The following is a 25137-nucleotide window of genomic DNA, read 5'->3' as shown; positions in this document are numbered from 1 at the left end:
GAAGGAACATCTGGAACATCTGTGCCTCTAAGTCCAGATCACTAGAGCAATTTGACTTTGGTTTTCTAAGTAGTGAACTGATATGGTGCTGGATTAGAGAAGATTGGGTTGACCACAGACCTAGAGAAGCACAATAACCATATCCCTAGTTTGGGGTTGTGGCTCGTTTTGGGGTGGTTGGTATCATTTGGACTGTAGTCTCAGAAGGGTGCAGAGTGGACTCTGTTCCCCACCAGTCTGGAGCTGGCACCCTGGCCATCCAGGACTGGGCTGTTGTGCATTTGATGTTCCATGTCTTCCGTCCAGTAATCATCTCCTTCAAACTTCTGTCCTTAGTCCGAGCCAGACCCGGCCATCTATGGTCCAGTGGCTTAACCCACAGTCTCCAACCACACCAAGCTCCAACCCGGCTATCACACCTCCTTCACCCAGAATGTCAACTTTCCCCCTCTCTCCTGCTGCTACCATAGTGGACAAGCCGCCGGAAAGGTATGTGGAGTATGATATAAAATACGATGGTGGCACACAGATGGTGCTTGATGGACTTGTGTGCTCCAATTATAAAGCAGCTTGTCCAGGTCCCTCCACCCCAGCATCCTGAACTTTAAGAACAATGCTTATGACTCTATATCAGGCTGTGCCTCAGTTCAATACCAAGTACAGTCCTCTCAGTATCCTCTGGGGAGTCCTGGTTCCAGGATGCTCTGAACATACCAAACTGAACCAGTGGCTCAAGTTCCTTATATGCAATGATGTAGTCTTGGCATATAAACTACACATGTCCTCCTGTATACTCATGCCATAGCTAATACAGTAAAAATGTTATGTAAATAGTTGTTAACCCATAGTGACAAGAAAATTGTGTATACGTATTCAGTACAGATGCAGTTTGTTTAAGTAAGATATTTGATCCATGGTTGGTTGAAAATGCAGTTGGGAACTCTTGGATACACAGGGCCAGTGGTACGTTCTTCAGAGGAATTTGCCTTCTATGCAACCTGCTCGAACCTACTGACTTTTTGGTGCTGGTTGTGCATTTATGAAATCATTTATTTAGGAAGAACTTCTTGTACATGAATATAAAACACATTATTTGTTTTAAAGGAGAGCAAACTGGACTCTAGAAAAATTAATTTACATGCCGTTTAGTAGAGCTGGCCTTCAGCATACCTGCCTGCCTGGGTATCTTGGCATTAGTGGCTTTCCCTGCTCCAGGGAGGTGGGGCATTTTCTTCTGCATGAGTTTGGAACTGGCTGTCTGGTGTCCATACTTTTCCATAAGGGTACAGAGGATATTCAGATGAGGGGTGAAAAATTAGCCTGGTGTGCCTTTCTGGAGAAAGGGGTCGAAATAAAGATGACCCAAGTTTGAAGGACAAGCTCCTTCCAGTGTAGTACACACACACACACACACACACACGGGGTCAGTGGCTCACTGTGACCCCACTTTGTGTGTATGTGTGTGTGTGCACACGCACGTGCATTCCATTTCCCTCTGCTGCTGGCCTCTGGCTCCACGTGCTGGTGCGTTTTCTAATGCACAGCTGAAGTGCTCAGGAACCACCATGCTCTGTGGTCTCGGCAATGCTCAGCAATAGGAAACAGCATCCCACCAGGCAGGGGGAGAGTTAGGTGAGGTGCTTCAGTGACAGCTTCCCAGAGAGCATCCGCAGGAAAGGTTTGCATTGGAAACCTGTCGTTTACTTGAAAATCAAGTGCGGTGGCTTTGCCTCATGTTCAGAGCCCCGAACCCTTCTTTTTCAGAAGGAGCCACCCCACTGGTGACATATAAGTAAGATTTAGGAAACGGGGTCTGGGAACTGGGAGGCCCCTCTCCCCATGGGTTTTCCACATTTTCATTGAGTCTTTTTCTATCCCTTCTGCAGCGTTCTCAGTCGGAAGGCCCGTGCAGTGTACCCTTGCGAAGCAGAACACAGCTCCGAACTGTCTTTTGAAATAGGAGCAATTTTTGAGGATGGTAAGTATTAGCATGTTCCTGGTAAGATGTGTTCTGTCACCCCAGGATATCTCTACATGGAGTCCACACTTGTGTACATTCTGTGTACATTGTGGTGATCTTTTGATGATCTGGACAGGAGAGAGCTGACCCCTTTGGCTCCCAGGCCCTGAGCACCCTGTGCCTGGTCTTGGATCCCATTTCTGCTCTCGTCTTGATTATTCTACAGTCCCTTTACCTTGTGGGGATCTTCCTTGAGGTCCTTGGACCTTGTGGAAAGAAGCTAGTGCCACCTGGAGTTAATACTTCTGATTTGCTGCCTTTGTTTTCTGGGTCTCCCTAACCAAGCCTCCCAAATGCTTCAGGTTTACCAAATCTGTGCTCTCAGAAAGGAGTCTCATGTGCAGAGCATTTTGATTTATAATCCCCTCACCATCTCGCACTTCACGTTTTTGCCAACTTGAACACTATGTGAATCTCTAGATATGGGTATTGGCTTTGCATGTTGGAACAAGGGTGTAGCTTTTTGAGGGTTTAATATTTTCACACAAGCATTTTGCAGCTATACTTGGTTTAATATTTTAGAAATTTCTCTTATGGTTCAGTGTATTTTTGCCCTGGCTCCTGATTTCTACCCTCTCTAGTCCCGCTCATTATGAAATTCATTGGTTGCTGTGGAAACAGTGATGTTGTGTGTGGGTGGAGCTCCCCAGAAGAATTCAGGGGAAGCTGGGTGAACCTTGGATGTTTGGAATGGAAGGGCTGATTAGCCAGCATGTTTGGAGTCTCTGCAATATATCCACGCAGTGCCTATGGTGGTGTGTCGTCAGTAATGCAGCATTTTCTGGCAATTATTTTTTTAGAAAGGATGTTGCCTCATTTAGAATAGATTTCTATATGTGTTTGTACGTGCTCCTGAGAGCCAGAGACTCTGATAGCATCAGAACACCAACACCCCCTGTACAACAGGGTTATAATTTATGGAAAAATTTTATTCTTGGGTTAGAAGCAAGATCATTTCTCATCACCCTACCATGCATGCATAAAGTTTTGCCAGGAGAGTGTGGCCACACAGATGCCCTGTTCTAGGCCTGTCACACATTGGCATAGTAGATGGCAGATGGGAAAGCTGAGATGATAGTATTGAAATTCACCCATTCAAGAAATGGTGAAGTATTTTTGCTTTATGTGTTTGGATCCAGTTAGGGTTCTCTGAAATCCCTTGTACAGTACTGTTTGTGATATAGTTTCCTTGGTTGAATGTGTGTCTTACAACGATGCCTTAGGCTGCAAGTAAAAATAATCGATGCAACTGACTAATCAGTCATACAAATGTATTAGCTTTTAGGATCATAAGTCTGGAAGCAGAGTGCTTCAGGGTTGATTAATTCATATTCTGGAAGAAGTCATCAAAGACCAAAGTATTTCCAACTCTCCATTAAAATGTTGTTAACTTGTGGATGTGGGCCTTGGACTGGTTTTCCTGGTAGAAGCAAGGTGGCTGCCGCAGTTCTAGGCATTGTGGCCCTCTCAATTCTAGCTGACGAGAGTGTTTCATTCTTACGTTCTTTTGTTTTTTTTTTTAAAGAATGAGAAAACTTTTCCCAGAATTTTCTTCCTACTTTACCTTCCCTCACATCTCAGTAGTCAGAACTGTGTCAAATGCTCACTTTAAACGTATCACCAGGATTGACTTAGACCAGTGAGAATCTCCCTGGGCATAAGACATACCCTCTGGGGCCAAAGCCATGTAAATGAGGGTCTCATGACTAAACCAGATTTAGGTCTGCTAGCACACAGGGAAGTGGAAAGGCTGACAGATTAGGAGATTTGGATTCTCTAGCTCTAAAGGTCCTCAGTGACTTGCAAAACTTCCTAAAAGAAGAGTCTATGTGTCTATGCAAACATAAATGCACACATACCTACCAGATTCTCAGCATGTCTTTTTAAAATACTTTAATTTTGTTTATTTATTTCGATGTGGTGCTGAGGATCGAACTCAGAGCCTCACACATGTGAGGCAGGCGCTCTACCACTGAGCTACAACCCCAGGCCCCTCAGCATGTTTTTAAAGGAAAAAGTACATTATAAACTGCAGCTGTTTTGTCTAAGATCAGCCCTCAGCTTTTGCTCGTTCTCTGTGACCCTGGACAGTTTCCTTAAGTGTTCTGTGCATCAAATTCTTCATCTGGTCTCCACAGATGTCTTCCTGATGGCTGTTATATCAGGAGAGCATTTGGGTTCCCAGAAGGTGGGGCTTTGGGTGATACAGATGTTTGAGGGACATGCTGCTGACCAGGATGCCCCACTGAGCACACAGTGAAGTGCCCTGGATATGGCCACGTTCTCAGCCAAGTCAGGTCTCCCTCAGATTTGGTGCCTGGAGTGGTGGTGTCCAGCTCTGGCTAGATTTGCCTGAGGCACCCAGGGTGTGTCAGTGGTTCCTCAATCCCTCCCCCAAGGTTCTCTACTCCAAAAATGCCTTGTTGATGCCTTCTCCACGCCCAAATATGTGAGCGTCTCGTTTTTTTCCATAAGCAGTGCATCTTGCGGGTTCCTCTTTGATTCTTTTATAGTGGTGCAGAGAATCTTAATGGGAGGTATTCATAGTGGCACAATGAAACTTGCTGTTCCCTGGGGATGGTTCTTAAAGGGCACAGGAAGTTGTGTGTTTATACCTTCCTATTCTGTGCGCAGTTGACCTCGCAGCCAGCTAAAAACATGTGCTTGCTCAGAACACATCTGGTGGAGTCCTTCCTCCAGTGGCTGCGGGGTCTTCCCTTCTGACCAGCACAGCAAGACTGAGGGGTGCATCTTATGACCACAACTTCTGTGGAGATGCCAGTGCTCAAAGTGGCCACTGTTCACATCTTGGACCACTGGAATGTCTCCAGGAACAGTCCCTTTCTTCAGACCAACAACACTTAAGTGTTCCCAAAATATCCAAGACCTTTTTCCTTTGTCACTTACCCAGTAGGAACCGCCAGTATTCAGAGGATACATGCTCCTGCAGTGCATTCCCTTTTGTACTCCTTCAGGCAACAAAGAAATCCAGCTTATGACATTTAGTGGCCTTTGGTGAAAACAAAACCCAGGTCAGAGTGACCCCTGGGCTGCAGTGCCTGTACTTATATGGTTTGGAATATTTACAACAGTGAGAAATCCTAAACCAGAGTGTGGAAAGGGATCTTTTAGTAATTATGTAGCTCTATAACCATGCCTTGCTCTTCCGCTTGGGCCAGTTCTAAGTTCAAATTCTTTGCTGAAGATTTGTATCTGCACTTCCATAACCCACCAGGAGGGCTCTGTTTGTAAGGTCTCAGGGCAGCTGATGTTCCTCTGACTGCCCCAGGGGCCTTTCCTTTTTCTCTGGACCTGGGGAACCCCCAAAGTTTATTTTGCTGGTGGCCCTGCAACCATCAGACTCTCTAATCTGATGGGAAGTGGTTGCTTCCCCAGGGCTTCCCAGCAGGACCAGAGTCCTAGCTGGGCACAGGATCACCAGGAGCTGGTCCACGCTCAGCAGCAAGCTGGTTTCCTGTGGATCCCAGGCTTTGCTGGCTTTCACATGTAGACAAGATGTCTTCATTGCTTGGGGAGCAGCAGGTGTAGGCTAGAGTAATCATTAAAATCTGCTGGTGATTACACTTTAAAGGTCTCAAATAGAATAATCCTTAAGAAGCTGTTTGGCATTATCTTGGAAAGTGGATCATGTATAGACCCCACGACCCAGCAATTTTATTTCTAGATATCTTCCTAACAGGGAGAATCTTGAAAGATCTTAAGTACCAGATGATAATACCATATTCCATCACATAAACATTACAGATTTTATACTAATTGTCTTTTTAAATTTTTTATAATTAGTCATACGTGACAGTAGAATGCACTTTGACACATACAGAAATGGAGCATAACTTCTTATTCTGATTGTATATGATGGAGAATCACAACGGTCAGGTAGTTATATGTGCACCTAGGGTAGTAATGTTCAATTTATGCTAATTGTTTCTTTTTTTAAAAAAAAAAAGTGAGGTGAAGCTTTTATTGAAAAAATTGTGCTGATATTACTTAATCATTTATTACTAAACTGGTTTTCTTACAAGATTAGGAATGCTTGTGAATATATGTTAATGTGATCATTCAGTAAAATATGGTGTAAAATGTGATTCTGGTTAAACAAATAAATAAGCAAAATAAATAGTATATTATTTGGAATAGGGCATGTGATAGAACTATTTTAACTGTGGGCTTAGCTACCACAAGCCTCCCTGTGGGCATGGTGCAGTTTCTAATTTGGTGTTTATCACACTATGATGAAAATTCAATGATTTAAACATTTGTCACATGTATAGGTTATTATGCTAAATGAGAGAACCCAAGTTTTTTCTAATGAGCTATCATTTACCTGAACACGGAGGGATTAATGTGGAGGCTCTGAGAGAATGGGTTAATTATCCAGGGTCCTGCAACCATTCAGGAGTCAGAAATACCTAGAATGATGTTTGACCGACTATCTGGATGCTGCTGCCTAGCCAAGTTGACAAAATCAACCACTGCATTGCTGCTGGCAGAAGCTGTTTGGTAAACTAAGTATAGAGAAGAGCCTGGGGTGGGTATTTGGGGTTCAGTGCTTCCAGAGAGGGAGGGAGACGTTCTCAGTCTTCGCCTGCAGCCTCTAAGCCGCCTTGTGTCAGGTGTTCAGCCTTTTCCATCCCATTCCACCCCACCTATGATCTGGGCTTGGCCACGTTTAGGCTCTTGGGTATTACAGGATGTCCCCTTGGTCCCCTCCCTAGGTGACATTTGTTTTGCTACTGGTTTTTACCTTCTAGGGAGGTGAAGGCTGGGAAGAAGTGAATGAGGGTGTGCACTGGTCTCTGGTCTGTCCTGGGGCGGAGTTCCCAGTTGCCCCTGGTTTCCATTCAAGCACCTCTTTCCCCACGTTGTGGGAATCGCCTTTCCCTTCCGTTCAGCTTGTCCTTTATTAGAGCCTAGTTTCTGTGCGTGCGTGTGTGTGACATGCGCACTCAGGAGGAGAAACACGCACCCGCAGGTTGGTTTGTATCAACTCCTGGGGGTTAGCCATTCCCCAGTGGTACTCGCCATCACGTGCTGGTCTGCAGTTTCTTCCAGGCCTCTCACTGAAGCTCTGAGCCCCTTTCCACTCTGGGGCCACGTGGTCACATCTCTGACAACACTTCTGCATAGGATCCAAGTCCTTTTCCTTGATGGTGACTGCACCCTGGTGGCTTGGCCAGCTTGAGCATTTGGTGAGAAGCCTTTGAGAAACAGTGTTAGGGTGAAGGTCATCCAGGTCAAGAGGAAGGTTCCACATCACCTTGAGAGCACATCTCTGTCATGTGTTGATTCTTTTTTTTTATATATATACAAACGATTATGTGTCTGACACTGTGCTAGGTGCTGTGCTTGTGAATTCTCATGCTGTGTTATGTATACATTGTATGCTCTTGTGTTGTGGCCTGAAGTAGGAGGGGTTCACGGCTCTTTCATGCACACTGAATGTGGAGGGTAGATGGCTGGGGTCTCTGATCTGGTCTGGAGCCCTGGCGATGTCCCAGCAGGAGGGAATGCTGAAGTGGACTCCCGAGGTACTGTCCAGGCTTGGGCAGGGGGAGAAGAGCATTCAGGAGGTCTATATGTATCATACAGGCCTTGAAGCCATAGGTATGGTGACTGTAAGGAAAAAACAAGGCCAGTTTAATGCAGACAGCTGGAATCACACGTCTCTTCCAAGGGAGGGGGACTGAATGGCTACTTCACTGCAAAGGACCCTAGAATTTTATCAGGTCTTCCAAACTGGAAGTTGCTATATATTAGTGAACAGTGAATTCATTTTGCTGAATTGCAATCAGCATTCCAATAAATAATAAGGAAGGAGGAGGTTGTCTGCAGCAAGGGTTGGTATTATCCAGGAGATGTGTGTTGTGCTTGTGTGTGTGGCACTTGGTTTTTGATATAAAATGGTTCTCGTGTTGGGATCAGAAGCTCATTTCAGATCTGGCTCCTGAGTTGGTCTTTGGGGTGAGCCAGTCCCCTCTGTAGGCCCATGATGCCTCTTCTGCTCCTGGCCATGGTTGGGGGCCACAGCTGGGGGCTAGAAATGTCTCAGTATTTGATTTCCAAACTCTGCTGATGAGGGCCTTGACCCTGTGCCCTTTGCTGTCCAGCCTGTGGTCATTCCCTTATGTGTCCATCATGGGTATTTATGGACACTTGCAGTGTGTCACGCACTGTGCCCAGATGTGTAAGGCCCAGGCCTGCTCTCTGGACCTCCCCATCCAGCACAGAAGTTAGACCAGTGCCTGGACAATGCGTGTAAGGCATGTCAATGCTGAGAAGGTTGGAGGTGGACTCCACCGTGGAGGAGCCACCCAGGTCTCTAAAGAGAGGATCACCTGGTGGAGAAGTGGGGGAAGGGCATTCCAGGAAGAAGAAACTGTGTGTGCAAAGACCTGGAGTCTGAGTTGGGATTTCTCTGGACAATCGGTCGACATGCATGATGGGCTGGTGGAATGTGAGGGGCTGCTAGAGAAGGGGGGCGAGACCCTGTGCACCAGATCAATAAGAAGCCTGGCTTTAACATTAAGCAGGGGAATGCTGTGCTGCACCCTGTAAGGTAGGAAGTTCCCCGAGAAGCTTTCACATGGTGGTTGGAAGGGGCTGGGGGACCACTTAGACCTATTATCCTAAGGTAGGTGGGTTAGGTTGTGGTGGCCAATCCAGGATGGCAGAGCCCATCTGGAACCCTTGTGGAGATTTGTGACTAGATATTCTGGAAGGGGACCCCCATTCTCCATGGACCCCTCCCTGGTCGAGTCTGTGAGACCCAGCAAACACAGCACGTTGGTAAGTGCTTTCTCTTCCTTTTTAGTACAAGCTTCAAGGGAACCTGGCTGGCTGGAAGGGACTCTGGATGGCAAGAGGGGGCTGATTCCACAGAATTACGTCAAGCTGCTGTAGCTCCTGGCCCTGGAGGGCCCCACTGCCCCGCACCTGAGCACCTGGCACCTGAGCACCTGCTGGGAGCGACACCCACATCCTCACTGGGAATTGCAGATCACCGTCGGCACTCCAGGGCCAGGGAAGGTTCCAGAACTCACTGCACGGGACTGTGTAGATTTGTGGATCAGAAGAAATCAGGATGAACAGGACAATTCATTTGGCCAGCATCCTGACTGGGATTTTTAATTATCCAGCCCACTGAACGAGAGGGAGGGCTGCTGTCTGCCCCCGGCCGCCCCCTCTAGGAACACGCCACCAGACCCGGGAAGGATCTCTCCTCCTGCACTCCTGCTGCTGAGATCTTAAAGGGAACTCTCCTTCCTCACTGTGCTGGGTCTGTGGGGCGTGTGCTGGGCCCTGGTGGCCACGGTGGGGAGGGGGCTGCTGCGGTGCAAGAGAATTGTCTCGACCTAGACAGGAGCAGGGAGACGCCCTCTCGGAGCCAGCTCCTTCCTGGACCACCACGCTGGGCCTCTGCGCTCACCCCACCTCCACCGGGCACATGGGCGTATTTATAACCGGCTTTTCCTGGTGCTCCTCACCTGTGTGCTGTTTGTACAATGTCACCTTTTGGCCCCAACTTCTCTCTGTAAATGAAATAAAATGTAATTTACTATTTGACTGGTCTGGCCTAATGTGGGGAAGAGATCATGCAGTTCATTCCCTCTGTAATGATTCATGATGTTGGACGAAAAAATTGCCTCCCTCTGATGCCAGCGCAAACTGACTTGTAGAATCAAGTCAGTCAGTTTGATGGGATCCCTGACTGTTCGTAGCAGGGCACATTCCTAGGGGCCATGGGTGGTGAAGGGGTCTGCTCTGATGTGTGAAATCTGAGGGGCCCCCTCCAGCATCTGCACAGGACTTTTCCCCAGAGGCTGGCAGGAGGAGGGGAAGTTGGTCCATCAGCTGCATCCATGCTGGGTAAGTCTCTCCCACGCCGCCCGACCTGCTCCCCGTCCTCCGGGCCTCAGCATTGTTCTCTCCATCAGGATTAAGCTGGGCTTCAAGGAAGACCAGACCATTTCCGGAGTAGCCTTGACCCTGACCTGGCGATGCTGCCTCATTCCCCCTCAGCTTCCAGTTCTGGGCACAGGCTCAGCCTCGGCTCTCAGGGAGCATGGAGCTCAGTTTTCATGGTCTCAGGATTCTGAAGCCAGTCCTGGGCCAGAGGCTGCTGGTGGTTGGGGGGTGGGGGTAGGGGCAACTTGTCTCTTCCTCATGGGAGATTCTGGGCCTGTTAAGATTTCTGAAGAATTTATCAAAAGAAGGATGTATCTGTTGCCTCTTCCTCAGATAAAGTGACTCGAGAGCTTGCTGTTTCCCTGGTTAACAGCTTCAAAGTCGCTTCACTTGGACCATGTAAAGGGCATCGAGTTTGGAGTTGCTGTAGATTGGAGATTCTCCGAAGGTCTGTGTCAGAGGTTTGGTCCCCAGCCTGTGGGTTCTATTGGAACGCGGTAGAACCTGTGGTGGGTGGCTAGGGGGAGGTTTTAGGTCATTGACGGAGTGTGCTTGAGGGGGATTGTGGGACCCCAGTCTCTTCTATTTTGTATCCTGGCCATGAGGTGAAGAGCTTGCTCTGCCCCACATCCCTGCCATATGTGCTGCCTTACTACACGCCCAAAGCAACGGGGTCAGTTGGTCATGGATTGAAACCTCTAAAACTGTGAGCCTAAGTAAGTCCTTTCTTCTTATAATTGATTATCTCTGGTATTTTGTTACAGTAACAGCAAGTCAACTAAGATAGAAATCATATGTACATGGGGAAAAATGTGCTTGTTGAAAAGCACCTATGTTGTCAGTAAAAGTAAGGACAATTTCAATGCACTGGAATTTAAAATACAAAATCACAGGCCTTCTGGAAAGTATTGAGACTGCTGAAGATCCCAGGACCTTCCTCCAGCAGCCGCCCTGAGGCCTGTGCCTGGACCAGCTGTGCCTGGAGGTGAGGTGGAGAACCTTAGGGCTGCTGTTTCCTGCCCCTGCTGTGGCTTAGGGGTATAGAAGGGAAACTAGACTCCCATGAGGAGGTTCCTGGTGTGTACTGCTTTGCCAAAGCCGCTGTAGGAGGGGCACACCCGCAGGCAGGTGCAGTGAGCTCGGCTCTGGGAGGGACTCCTGGCATCATCCCTGGTCGGTGCAGCCCTTGGGGGATGCACATGGTGCTGCAGAGGACTTGATATATTTGCTTCTTCTGGAAGGATTTCCATTGTTCACAGCCGGGTACACCTCTGAAGTACTTTACCACCACTGGGTAAGGAAGCCACCAGCTACCACTGACTTTGGACTTCCTGTGACCTTTGGAGGTGAAATGCCCAAACAGAAGTAGTGTGTCCAGTATGTAGTACGAGCTTGGCTGAGGGGGACCTCTGGTCCCTTTTTCATGACTGTATGACTGTGACTTGCATCCTTTTGTGAGGACCCTCTGTTGCAGAGGATGCCAGTGTGACAGGACTTCAGGGCAGTGTGGCTGTGAAGGTCCCCACAGCCCTAGGAGCTGCAGACTTGTCCTGTGCTGATTGGGGAGAACAAAGTAGTGCCAGAAAGGAACCAAGGGTGTTTCCCTGTGAGAATGTGACCCATGAGCACAGTGTGGCCGCGCTTGCCAAGGCCACTGGGCAGAGAGCTTTCCCCTGGGCATGACCCAAAATATACTTAGTAAAGGACTGGGGTGTTTACTTACACTGGTGGATCATCTTCATTTCTCCAGAAGAGGAGTGGAGTGTGTTTTGCTAGATGGGTGTGGCTGATTCCCTGAACCTCTGCAGGAAGGGGGGCCCCCGCCTGTTGTGAGAGCCCCACCCTGCTCAGGGCTCTGGCCCTCGGTCCTATGCCCTCAGCGCCAGCAGCACCAGTTGTCACTGCTTGGACCAGCCTGTGTGCAGAGGGGCAAGAGGGTAGTTTGGGCAAAAGAAAGAAAACAAAAGATTTTGTTTCCTGTTTGCAGGGGGCTGCAGGGCCTGCCACTGCTGCAATCACCCAGAAGGCCTTCCTGGGGGGTCCCTGCACGTGAAGGGGGTGCCAGGTGAAAACAGTCAAAGAGCCTGTGGGAGCTGCAGCCCCCCTCGTTCCTTTGTAGCAGCAGCAGAGTTTTCAGAGTCAGTAGGGATGGCCATGCGGGGGGTGGGGTGGGGGGGTGGGGGGAGCGGTCTTGCAGTCATGGATTTTCACTCCTCCTCTCTTTACAGTGACTGAGAGCCAGAAGGTCACCCTTTTTATAGATGAGAAAATGGAGTGAAGTGCTTGCTTGGGGTCAGTAAGCTAATTAAACGCCCATCCTGCTGCACCATATCGTCTTGGGACGGTAGAGGACAATGACCATTATGCAGTGTGCCCACCCTGTTCATATGTTGAAGCCCCAGCCCCCCTACATTTGAATGTGACTTCATTTGGAAATAGGACATCCAGAGGTCAGCAGTGAAACAGAGCACAGCCGGGTTGGGCCTGAATCTGGTATGACTGGCATTTTTATAACAAGGAGAAATTTGGACACTAGGACAGACAGACATAGAAGAAAGATAAGGTGAAGAAAGAGAACAGATGGCCATCTGTGTGTCAGAGAGGAGAACCTGGAATAGTTCCTTTCTTTAGAGACTCGGAAGGAAGCAACCTTGCTGACACCTTAATCTCGGACTTCTGGCCTCCAGAGCTGCGAAAAGGTGCATTTCTGTAGCTTAAGCCCCAGTTTGTAGCACTTTGGTCCAACAGCCCCAGGAAGCTAACACAGGGGTACGGTACACGACTTGAGTTAAAACAGTCTACTGTGACATCCTGTTTCCACTCTTGGGTACCTGGTGGCCTTGGCCAAGCTACTCAGCCTCTTTATGCTTCAGTTTCCTTCTGTGAAATGGAGAGTGTCCCACCAATGTCTTGGGGTGCTGTGACAATTAGAGAACAAGATGTGCTTGAAGAGTGCATGGCAGGAAGGATGGCAGAGGTTGGGCCGGAAGGGCCCTGTGATGGTGGGTTAGTCACACAGAACACATCCTTTCTCATATCTTAGCCACTGCTATAGTTTGGACCTGGGATGTTTCCTAAAGGCCCATAGGCTAAAGGCTGGGTTCCAGTCTGACATGCTACTGGTATTTGGTAGTGGAATATTCAAGAGGTAGAGCCTAATGAAAGGAGGTTAGGTTATTGGGATCCTGGCCAATTTTGCATGTCTCTGTTTCCTGGCCACTGAGGTGAGCAGTTTTGCTCCAACGTGATGTTCTGCCTTGCAATGGGGCCAACTGACTGTGGACTGAAACCATGAGCCAAAACAACCTTTCATCTTCAACTGTTGATGTCTCGGGTATTTTGTCATAGCAATGGAGAGTTAACACAGATACCTCTGCTTCCTTCTAGTGTTGCTTCTCCAGTGACTCTTGTTCTTTGCCCCACATTGTTGAACTTCTCTCTCCTTCCTAAGGGTACTCTGTCTCTATAATCTTGGGCTTGTCCTTTTCCCCATTCATTTCAGCATTGGGCATTTCCTCATCGTTTTTTTTCCAAGTCTCTCAAAGTCAGTCTGGCTATTCCTTCTTTGACCAGATGGTTTCAGTGGTATCTCAGGTCTTCTTCAGTCACCCAGCTTCCTTCTCTCTCTCCTCTCTGAAGACGTTATTCCAGGAGAGTGTCCTCAGCTTTCCTGCTCCTTGCCCTGCAAATGTCTTGTCAGGTGTCATCACTTTCTCCTCCACTGGCCTGGGCAATGATTTATTGCTACCCCATTTGGGCAGCCCAGCACATTCTCCCAATGCTTTAATGTCTGGTTAAAAGTATCTTAGTCTACTGGTTAGAGGAACACGTGGGGGAAAACTTTCTGTTAGAAGTTCCCCCTGATTATTTGATGATTCCTCAAAAAGAGACCTGAGCTTTGAACTCGGGGCAGTGAATAGACACAGGATGCATCTAGACAGCGTGGTGCCTTGGGTGGGTATCTGGATTTCTTCTGTGGAGAGTTAGCAACAGTGGAATGAGAGAAGCATGATCTGCCCCAGCTGGGTCAGGCTGGCCTGGGGCATGGAAGATCTCCAGATCTAAACCAGGGGACACTTGGAAACCAGTCTTAGCAACACATGTCCCGCAAAAAATAGCTGAGTGACTGCTAGTGGTAGGTTGATTTAACGATCCCAATCTTTCATCCTTCCCTGGATCCTGGGGCTCTCCATGCTGACTATGGGCTTTACCTTGTAACTTGCTCTTTTGACCAGAGGATCAAGAGTAAAGTTGATGCAGTCAGAACCTTCAAAAAGCCACCATCTGTCTTAGAACCCTGCCGGAGGATGAGAGGCTACACGGAGCAAAACCATCAGAGGCCAGACAGCAGCAGGCTGACCATAAATATATGGACAAGCCCAACACAGCTGAGCCCGGCAGAGATCTGAAAACCCGCCCCTCCCCCAGGCGGACTCAGAGACTCGAGAGAAATAAGTGGTGGGTGATTTAGGCAACTATCTAGTGGAGTGGTTTGTTAAGCAGCAGTAGCTAACTGCCTGCTGCTCTGCCCCGAACTTCTTTGCTTCATGGTGGTGAATGCCCTGTGCTGAATGTTGAGTTCAGCTCTTCATCTTCTCTCACCCAACACTGTTTGAGAAGCCAGTTTTATTTCCAAGAGAAGTGCTGCACTCCCAATTGTGAATGGCTTAAAATTAAAGTGCCAGAGACTTGTAATCAAGTCATTTCAATATGTATACATGTGTACAGTTTATCAAAAAGTATGTCAGCACAGACTTTTATTATAAAGGGACAGTGTTTTCTATTTGGGGGGGGGGGGCGTTCAACATACAGAAGCAAACCCATCATATATGAATACCTATGGTTTTTCTGCTCTGACCTACAGTAGTTGGCCGCCTCTGGGGCAGAGGCAGTTCTTAGCTAATGATTCCTAAACGTGGAGCTAAATTCTTTGGGCCTGAAAATGCTTTTAGAAATGCCTAGTATGAAATAAAGGCACCCTTGATCCAAGAATAAGGCAAGGTAATTCAGAAAGCCCATCCACCCTAACCAAGGGTGTACATGGGGAGGGGGTCACTCAACAGGCTCACAGCCAACATGGCTTTAGTTCAAGTTCGGGCGGGAATCCTTGGGAAAGGCACTGCTCTGAGTAGATCCAATTTCTTAAGATTTCAAATATAAAATTGCCTTCACTTATAGATGTTTTATAAACAGTGTTTTTGTGCCTCTCTTCCTATGCTGTGGTCAGTGGCTATACTGTATGAACCAGAATTATGTCCACTGCATTAAAGCAGAGTTGAATTTGTTTATCAAGTGGTGTTCTCTCTCTGAAAGCAAGTTATTTCGACAATTTCCAGTGAAAGGACACATTAAAAATGTACTTGAGTTTATCTTGTGGTAAATAGCTGTTTTCCATTTAAAATGAGCTGGTAATCAGTACTGCTCTTTTGGTGATCTTTTTTAAGGAGTGGAATCAAGGTCGAGGAGCCCATAAGGAGTGTGGGAAGTATGGTGGCTGGGGGAAGCAGATCTCTCTTCAGCCCAGGGTACCGGGTTAGAATGAGACCACTCCAAGACAGACGGGGCATCCACTCCCGTGAGTCTCATAATCTGCATCTTGAACAGGTTATTCTGTGGTTGTGAAGATAAATGAGATAATGCAATATAGAGTGTTTGCACAGCTCCAAGGTAGCAGATATTAAACAGTTACAGGGTATTTTAGCTGAACCACATATTGGCAGTAAGAAGATATCCAGTCTCAGAAGAGAATTTACGTATGGGCCAACATAGGGCTCTTTCTAATGTTGGACAAAACCCCTGTTATTCCATCTTGGCTCTAGGCGGAAGTGCATCTAATCAAGATCTGGAAAGGCCCGGCGTCCAGGTGTCCCTACAGACATTCAAATGAACCGTTTCCAAAACAACAGGTGATTAAAGTAAAGGATTTATTGTAATCTGCTTACAGTCCTTTGCAAAGACAGACATATGTTTTTGCATAAAGATATAAATTGCTTCATTTTAAACTAATTTAGTGTTTTTTTATAATTATATGAAGAAGTTTTGGTGAATTATGAATTGTACCAAATCAAGATTTTTAAGAGCAATATGGTACAAAAATAAGAGCAGACAGACAATTTGGACTGGGACAGGCATTCAACAGTGAATTTAGAATATGGCTTTGCTGTTTCATCAAGCAAAGTTACCCAGAGACACACAAAGAGCCAGTAACTTTGTTAATACAAAAAGCTGATGCAGACCGTCTTCATCCCAAACCTGGTTAAGCTCAAATTCTTGAAGTCTGAACTTGAAGCTGCTTTTGTAAGCCATTTCTTTTCCTGGATCGCCCAGTCTGCATGCTATGTTTTTATCACCTTCAGAGTGTGGCTTTCATATTGCTGTGCATGTAAGTTGGCTTTATTTAAAGATCTGCCTATAAATTAAATTCTTGAAATTGCAAATTATGTAAGAAAAACTCCTCCCTCTGAGTGCAGCTTTCACAGGTTTCCCCTTGCATAAGGCAGGTGTCTTTGGAAAGACACAAGGTAATGTTGCCTGCATGGTGAACCCTGGAGAAGTGTTGATCCGACGCTGCCTTCTCTTGGCCTTGGACTTGAGCTACAGCTTTTAGGTTTTGGAAAATAACGATTTCACCGAGTACCTGATGATGCTCATCACCACTTTTAAAAGATTAATTTGGCCTCTATTCAAAGTATTTAGTGCAATCATATCATTTCCCCAAAGATCTACGTTTGCGATCTGGGGCAAGAGAAAAGCCATAAATTGCATCAGTGCCAAACAGATTAATGAATTAAAAATTTTAGTGCCACTGTCTTGCTTATATGATCTGTAGTGTTTTTCTCCAAAACTGTTTGTTTATGTATAAAATTTATTTTTAAAACCTACCTTTAAAAAAAATCTAAAAACCCTCTAATGATCTCCCCGTCTCCACGCCATTCTGAAATGACCCTTGCCAAGACACCTCGTCCCAGTACATTCTGCCACGATCTACGTGTTCCCATGACCAGTTGCAGGAGTGCAGAACCCTTTCCAGGATCAGAGGTGACTATCTGATCTTTGACAGACGTAGAGTGCATGACTTTTTTTTTTCTCCCTAAAGGAGAAAATTGGATTTTCTGAAATGGGAGGATTGTGCTCTCTGAGCCAAGTTTCCAGTCTCCCCCTCCGAGAGCTGATTCTGCTGCTTGTGGAAAAGGGGGAAAGAGGCAGCTTTTGCAAAGATGAAGCACTCCCAGGACCTTCTGTCCCATGGGTGCTGTCAAATGACACCTGCAAGGAGCTGCAGACACCGCGGTGTGTTGTCCCCCGATGGAAGGAGGATGAAGCAGAAACCGGAAAAACGTGCTCAAGTCTCTCCAACACCACAAGCGGGAGACCAAGAACAGAACAAAAAGTACAGAAAAAGTAGAAAGGCTTAGAGACAACCCAAGAGGTTTAAGTGAGGTTATTTACAACAGAGACTGTAAAATGGTAAATGAGATATGAAGCTAAAAAGGCACAGCTTTCCCTTTCTTAAATACACTGTAAACGGTTCATTATGCATGCATAACATTTCACTTTACAAAAAAAATTTTTACCTTGTTTAGACAAAGATAGTACTTAAATAGTCTCCAGCAAAATAGAATTCTTTCAAAAATACTTTCCCATTCATCCTATTCACCATTAAAGTTTTTTTTTTGTTGTTTTTTTTCTATGTGTGTCATTTACAAAAGTTCCTTACACCTTATTTTCAGGTCCTTCACAATTTATACATACAGTAATGTACAGCACAGCAAAAGACTGCAAAAAATTATCTGTAAAGCCAACACAATAGATACTAGAAATCGAAACCAAGGCATTTGTTTTAACATCTTATCCATCCTAATTAAATAATAAATGGACACTAAGAGTGTGTATCCGGTGATGGAGAAGAACGCGCCCAGAGCAGGCCTGTTCCACGCCATGTGTTTTGTTATTACACAACAGGAATCTGTATATGTTTTTTCTTTTTGTGTGTTTTTTTTAAATAACAAAAAGAATATTAATGCCCCATATTGACTATACGTTTTATGTGCAAACCAAGGGTAAGCTTTAAAAAGTTCGTTAGTCCTTGAACCCTTTTAAAACAAGCGAACGATACCAGAAACTACATGGCATAGTTAAAACTTCCATCTGTTAAAATATCAAAATCAGAGTTATTGACTAGATATGGCTTTTCATCCAGAGGAACAGGAACGTGTTTCTAAGCATCGGGGAGCGGAGAGGGAAGAATCCTTTAGCCTGCTCAGGTCTGGCCAAACCCAGGTCCAATGGCTTTCCCGGCTCCAACCCCTGGACATGAGTTTAAGCTTGAGAAACTGCCTAACGAGTGAATCAACCATCACATGTTAAAAATATGATCTCGTGGGTCCTTCGCAGGTATGGAATAACATGGGGAAACTTAAGGCAAAGTTCTTCTGGTAAGACGTCTTCGTCACTTCCTGTGAAAGTAAAGGGGCTTGGCGTTGCCGGACTCCACCTTTGGCAGCTGGTCGCTGATGATCTCCACCAGCATGGCGGGGAACTCCACTTTCAAGGCCTGGGACTCGCGGAAGGTGTAGAAGCAAAACTCCAGCAGGTCGCTCACCAGCTGCAACAGACAAGGAGCGTGAGGGAGCATCTCATCCCACCTCCCCTGGACCTCCTGTGAGTGACCGCCCCCGTGAACAGAGAGAGAGCAGCCAGCTGGGAAACCAGGCCACAGCTCAGCCAAGTCGTGTGATCGGAGGTGCTCCTGTCACCTGTGGTGTAGTGTGCCTTTCATGTGGAATGAGCTCAGATCAGGTATGTGATGGTCGTGCACTGACTATCAGAGGCAGTGGTGCCTGGGTCACTGAACAACTCTCATCAGAGCCTCATTTCTGAGTCTCTGGATGCTTAGGGCCCATAAATGGCAAGAGGGTGAGAAGCAGGACAATGCTTCATTGGGGTGGTGTCCCCAGCGCCAGGCGGCCCACGGAGAAGCCAGTACTTCCCCCAGCTTCAGCGCTGAGGCTCCTCAGCCACTCTGTAAGTTCAGGCTGATTTCCAGAGGTTGAAAGCATCCCACTGGGGCCTGTCCCTCCACCTCATTTTCTCTGCTCTGATTCAAGAACTGGTTTAACCTTTCCTGGACCCGAGCCACTCCCAAGTCTGTAAGTTAAAAGCCATAGATAAGATTAGCGAACCCCCAGAGGCTCTTGTGTTAAGGCTTGCTCCCCCCATGGTGGTGCTATTGGGAAATAGTTGGGGGTCTGCTTTTGAAGGAGAAAGTGGGACCAGACCCACCCTATCCCTAGCCCCCCTTCCATGATGTGCTGCCTCACCACAGCCCTAAAGCCAAGGGACCTGCTGATTGATCATGGACTGAAACCTCCAAAACAACCCTTTTTCTTTACAATTATCTTCATGTATTTGTCACAGTAATGGGAAGCTAAAACGCACCATTGTGAGACAAATGGCTTTTGGTTCGTTCCTGCTGTATCACAGCAGATGATATTTACATCGCCTGCATAAAATGACTCCAGTCTTGAAGCAGATTCTGGTGAAACTGCATCTATATTTCCCCTCAACTTTTAACTACCAAGGTTGAATAAGACAGTCAAGACCTTAAACACAAGTCAAGAAAAATCTCATCCAGGGAAAAAAAAAATGGTCCGTCTGTTTGTGGCTGTGTTCTTCCTGCAAAGTCGTTTCCCTTAGATTCAGTGAGTGTCCTGCCCCCATGGAATGTGGCTCGGAAACAGCAGAGCCACTGTCCTCTGGACACACCACCATGTTCACACCACATTCATGCCTCAGTTTCCTTGTCTGTAAGGTGGGGATACTGACAGTACTTAAGCCTCAGAATTGTTCAGAGGACTGAAGGGCCCAGATGAATGGCTCTGAACCTCCCCCAGCATGGAGCAAAACCTCTCCACCCTTAACCATCAAATGACATTTCTCTGGGACACAGTTTGCAAAGCCTGCTCTGGGTCGTCTTCACAGGACTTGGTCCTCAGGTCTCCCTTCAGTAGAATGGGGAAGTGTTTCTTATATTTTGTATGTGGAAGGCCAGTGGCTATCGAAGCTAAACTTCCCTGGGTATGGCTCTCCCACTGTGGTGCCTCCACTGTCAGATATCCTGCTATGGGGTGTGATATTCCGTCAGCCAGCCGCAGAATCCTGCAAACTTACTGCAGCATTTAGGATCAAGTTCACCGAGTCCCTCCATGGCTGTAAAGGACTCCCCCCGCCCCCATTGGCAAGGTGGCTGGTGTGTGTACCACCACAACAAAGCAAGACAAGTAACCAGAAATCAGCATTATAACCCTTGTTTGGGAAAGCATCTCGCAGCCATCATATGAATTTGGACTGGTCTGGGGTGAGAGAGCCCCACAGACCTTCCACTGCGCTGGCTCAGAGGGCGCTGATTTGAGAACCTGGCCCAGCAGCATGACTGTGACCCCAGCCTGCCAGGTGCCCTGCACTGCAGGGGGCAGTGTTGTGACACACAGGCTGCTGCCCTCAAGAACCAGAAGACTGGACGCCTGGCACAGTATGCCCAGGCACCTGTGGGCTCAGGCCAGAGCCGGGACTAAAGGTAGGTGCTCCTGTGGGTCCTGCTGTCCTTCCTGCTGTGCTCAGGTGCTGGTTACTGACCGAGCAAGGAGTCACCCCAGGGTTCCTGCTGTTGCCCTGCTGACAAAGGAGAACTGGGGTGCCCTCGAGCTATTCCTCGACTCTAGCTATCACCCTGCCCTTCCACAATTGGGAAGAGGATGACTTTGCCCAGCCCTGGCCAAGGTTCTGCTCCAGGGGAAGCTCTACAGCCAAAAATGTCAGAGGGGGAGAGGTTGTGGCTGTAGTATCCTGGCTGGGCGCCGTCGCAGAGGCCGTGTGTTACTGCACACTGCTGTCAGGTCTGGGTGAGAGTGAAACAGTGTCCTGTGGATTCCCGCCACTGCTGCTCCCTGGGCCTCACCCCTGACTGGTGAAGACAAGTCTCCAGGACCCTGCACACAGCTAGGGCCACCAGAGGCCCCCGATAGCAGCAACAGTACCTGAGGAGACCCCCATCACTGCCATTGTACAGGTAGCCGCATAGCACCCGACAGCCACTGCTGACTATACCACACCTGCTTGAAGTGCTAGCGTCCCCACTGTTGTGTCACCCACAGAGACAGTGGGTATCCAAAGGTCCCAGGAATGTACTGTATCATTAATCACAACCCCCAAAACCGAGTGACTATATTATGGTGCGCAGCTGGAATCAAAGCCAACATTCCGTAACAAACTGACACCCAAGGACATGGTTTCAGGAGGATGCCAAAGTGACAGAGCTATGTAGTCCGCTGGATGTGCAAACAACACAAGAAATATGAAGGGGGAAAAAAAAAGGAGTAATGACACTTTCAAAAGAACATAACACCCCTAACAACAGATTCCAAAGAAATACAGAGGAAATACCTAACAGTGGATTTAAAAGAGTGATTATTAAAAAGCTCAGTGAAATCCAAGAGAATAAGATAAATTAGCAGCATATGAATAAGAAATTCAGTAAAGATATTGAAAAGGAACCAAACACAATATCCATTCATGTTCAAAACACTAGAAAAACTAGGGATAGTAGGAACATACCTCAATATTGTAAAAACAAAATAGGGATGCCCTCTTTGACTATTTATTCAACATAGTCCTTGAAACTCTAACCAGAGCAAACAAACAAAAGAAATTAAACTACCTCTATTTGCTGATGACATGATTCTATATTTAGAAGACCCCCCCCAAAAAAAAATACCAGAAAACTTCTACAACTCAAACAAATTCAGCAAAGTAGCAGGATGTACAATTAATATCCATAAATCAACTGTGTTCCTATACCCCAATGATGAATCAGCTATAAGAGAAATTAGGAATAACCATCCCATTCATAATTGCCTCAAAAAAATACCTGGGAATCAATCTAACAAAAGAAGTGAAAGACCTCTACAATGAAAACTATAGAACACTAAAGAAAGAAATTGAAAAAGACCTTAGAACATGGAAAGATCTCCCTTGTTCTTGGGATAGGCAAAATTAATACAGTCAAAATGGCCATACTGCCAAAAGCACATATAGATTTAATGCAATTCCTATTAAAATTTTAATGACATTCATCATAGAAATAGAAAAAGCAATCATGAAATTTATTTGGAAAAATAAGAGGCCCAGAAGAGCCAAAGCAATACTTAGTGAGGCATCACAATACCAGGCCTTCAATTTTACTATGGAGCCATAGTAACAAAAAAAAGCATGATAATTAGCAACAAAACAGAAGACACAGAGACAAATACAGTTCTCTCATACTTGACAAAGGTGCCAGAAGCACACATTGGAGAAAAGATAGTCTCTTCAAAAAAAATGGTGCTGGAAAAACTGGAAATCCAGATGTAGCAGAATGAAATTGAACACCTTTCTCTCACCCTGCACAAAACAACATGAAGCAGATCAAAGACCTAGGTGTTACACCAGAGACCTGCACATACTAGAAGATGATGTAGGCCCAATACGCCATCATGTTGGTTTAGGAACCGACTTCCTCAATAAGACTCCTAAAGCACAAGAAGAAAAATCAAGAACAAATGGGACGATAGCTAGGATCAGTGGCGCATGCCTGTAATCCCAGTAGCTCAGGAGGCTGAGGCAGGAAGATCGCTGGTTCAAAGCCAGCCTCAGCAATACTGAGGTGCTAAGCAACTCAGTGAGACCCTGTCTCTAAATAAAATACAAAAGAGGGATGTGGCTCAGTGGTCAAGTGCTCCTGAACTCAATCCCTGGTACCCCTCCACCCCCAAAACTAGAATGGTATCAAACTAAACACGTCAAAGAAACAATTAGAAACAATTCTTTAGGGAAAAAATTCCCTAAAGAATGGGGAAAAAAAAATCTTTGCCACCTACACCTCATAGAGCTTTAATCTCCAGGATATATAAAGAACTCAAAAATCACACAACCCCAACCAATAAATGGGCAAAGGAACTGAACAAACACTTCATAGAAATGTTGAACATTTCTAGCAATTAGAGAAATGCAAATTAAAATTACACTGAGATTTCATCTCACTTCAGTCACAATGGCAACAATCAAGAGTACAAGTAACAATGTTAACTGAGGATGTGGGGGAAAAGGAGTACACTCAGACATTGCTGGTGGGATTACAAATTGGTACAACCTTAATGGAAAGCAGTATGGAGATTCCTCAGAAAACTTGGAATGGAACCACCATTTAACCCAGTTATTCCACTACTCTGTCTATACCAGAAGGGATTAAAATCAGCATACTACAGCAATGCAGCACATCAATGTTTATAGCAGCTCAATTCATAATAGCTAAAACTATGGAACCAACTTAGGTGCCCTTCAACAGATCAATAGATAAAGATAACGTGGTATATACACAATGAACTATTCTCAGCCATAACAAAATAGTGACTTTATGACATCTGCCAGTAAATGGATGGAGATGGATCTCAAGTGAAGTAAGTCAATCCCCCAAAACAAAAGGGGGGAAGGGCAGAAGTTCTGTGGATTAGACAAAGGGGATTAAAGGGCAGGGAGGTGATAGGAATAGGAAAGAGAGGAAAGTTAAATCAGATTCACTCCACTACTTACACATGTAAATATGCCACAGTGAATCTCCATGTCATGTACAACCACAAGACTGGGATCCTAATTTAGAATAAGACAACCTCCATGTGTGCTACTGTCATGCATAATTAAAAAGAAAAAATTCATCAAACAACAAAAATAAAGGAATCAATCAAAATCTTGGAAATAAAAAAGAGTTGAAAGCGTCAACAATAGACTATTAAGTGAAAAGGAAGAATATCTGAACTTGAAGTCAGGTCTTTTGATGTATCCTATTCAGGGAAAAAAATTCAAGACTCCTGGGATACCATCAAACAAATATGTGCCTAATGTCTGAGCATACAATTTTATAAACATTAGTAGACCCCAGTATATTAGTGGGAGATTTCAGCATGGCATTCTTATCATACAGACCACCACTGCCCCCATCAACAAAAACCAACACAATCAGAGTTAAACTATATTGTAGATTAAATTAATAAGTATTTACAGAACATCCTAATAGCTACAGAATCATATTCTTTTCATCAGTGCATGGAACTTTCTGTAGAATGCACCAGAAAGGAGACCACAAAACTAGTCTTAACAAATTTTAAAAAACTGAAATCACATTTTTTATTATGGAAAAACTGTAGACTAACAAATTAGAAAACCTAGAAAAAAATGAACCAACTTCTAGACAAATATGACTTATCAAAATTGAACCATGAAGACATAAAAATAGAACAATATCAAATAAGGAGATTGAATTAGTAGTACAGCAAAGAAGAGCTCAGGACCACATGGCTTCACTGCTGAATCTGACCAAACTTTTAAAGAACTAATGCCAGTTATTCTCAACCTATTCCATAGAATTGAAACTTGCAAACTCATTCTCTGAGGTCAGCAGTATCCCGATACCAAAACTAGACAAGGATACAACCAAAATTGTACACCCAAACCCTGATGAGCACAGATGCAAAACTTCTCAACCCAGTACTAGCAAATCAAATTGAACAGCACACGAGAAAGATCATTCACCACAATGTATTTGGTTTCATCACAGGGATGCAAGGATGGTTCAACATGTGGAAATCAACAAATATAACACAACAGTAGAATAGGATCTCAACAGATGCGGAAAATGCATTTGATAAAATTTAGCACTGCTTCATAAAAACCCTCCAACAATCTAGGTACCTCAACACGATAAAGACTATGTGACAAACCCACAGCCAACAACATATTGAATGGGGAAAGGCTGGCAGAATTTCCTCTAAGATCAGGGACAAGAAGAGCATGGCCAGTCTTACCACTCTTTATAGTGTAGAGGGAAAGAGGAAGTCAAATTGTCACTGCTTGCAGATGGTGTGGTTCCTTATATAGAAAATCCTAAAACCCTACCAAAGACTATTAGAACTGATAAATGGGATACAAAAATCAACATACAAAAATGAGTAGCTTTTCTATACACAGACAACAATTTTGCTAAGAGATTATGAAAACATTCCCATTCATAGTAATTACAACACAAAACAAAAAAACACCTAGGGATACATTTAACCAAAGAAGTGGAAGAGCTGTGTAATGAAAATTACAAAACATTGAGG

General features: G+C 45.7%; 2 protein-coding genes across 5 annotated transcripts in view; one reads left to right on the top strand and one right to left on the bottom strand.

Moving 5' to 3' along the window:
• The window catches only part of Arhgap10 (Rho GTPase activating protein 10), a 298879-nt gene extending 289275 nt beyond the window's left edge, over positions 1 to 9604 (top strand). For all 3 annotated transcript variants that reach the window (XM_046459111.2, XM_058583937.1, XM_058583938.1), the window contains exons 21-23: positions 337 to 489; positions 1887 to 1978; positions 8853 to 9604. In XM_046459111.2, the coding sequence (XP_046315067.1) occupies positions 337 to 489; positions 1887 to 1978; positions 8853 to 8941 (334 nt within the window). In that variant the 3' untranslated portion in view covers positions 8942 to 9604. The remainder of the gene's footprint in view (positions 1 to 336; positions 490 to 1886; positions 1979 to 8852) is intronic.
• A 6249-nt stretch (positions 9605 to 15853) lies between these two features.
• Positions 15854 to 25137, bottom strand: part of Nr3c2 (nuclear receptor subfamily 3 group C member 2) — a 322521-nt gene continuing 313237 nt past the window's right edge. For both annotated transcript variants that reach the window (XM_058583936.1, XM_046458919.2), the window contains exon 9: positions 15854 to 18551. In XM_058583936.1, coding sequence (XP_058439919.1) covers positions 18396 to 18551 — 156 coding nt within the window. In that variant the 3' untranslated portion in view covers positions 15854 to 18395. The remainder of the gene's footprint in view (positions 18552 to 25137) is intronic.

The sequence above is a fragment of the Marmota monax genome, unplaced genomic scaffold (genome assembly GCF_021218885.2).
Source record: "Marmota monax isolate L192 unplaced genomic scaffold, Marmota_monax_Labrador192_F-V1.1 WCK01_AAM20220418_F8-fsc00002, whole genome shotgun sequence".
NCBI lineage: Eukaryota > Metazoa > Chordata > Mammalia > Rodentia > Sciuridae > Marmota > Marmota monax.
This window is presented reverse-complemented; position numbering and strand designations above follow the sequence as displayed.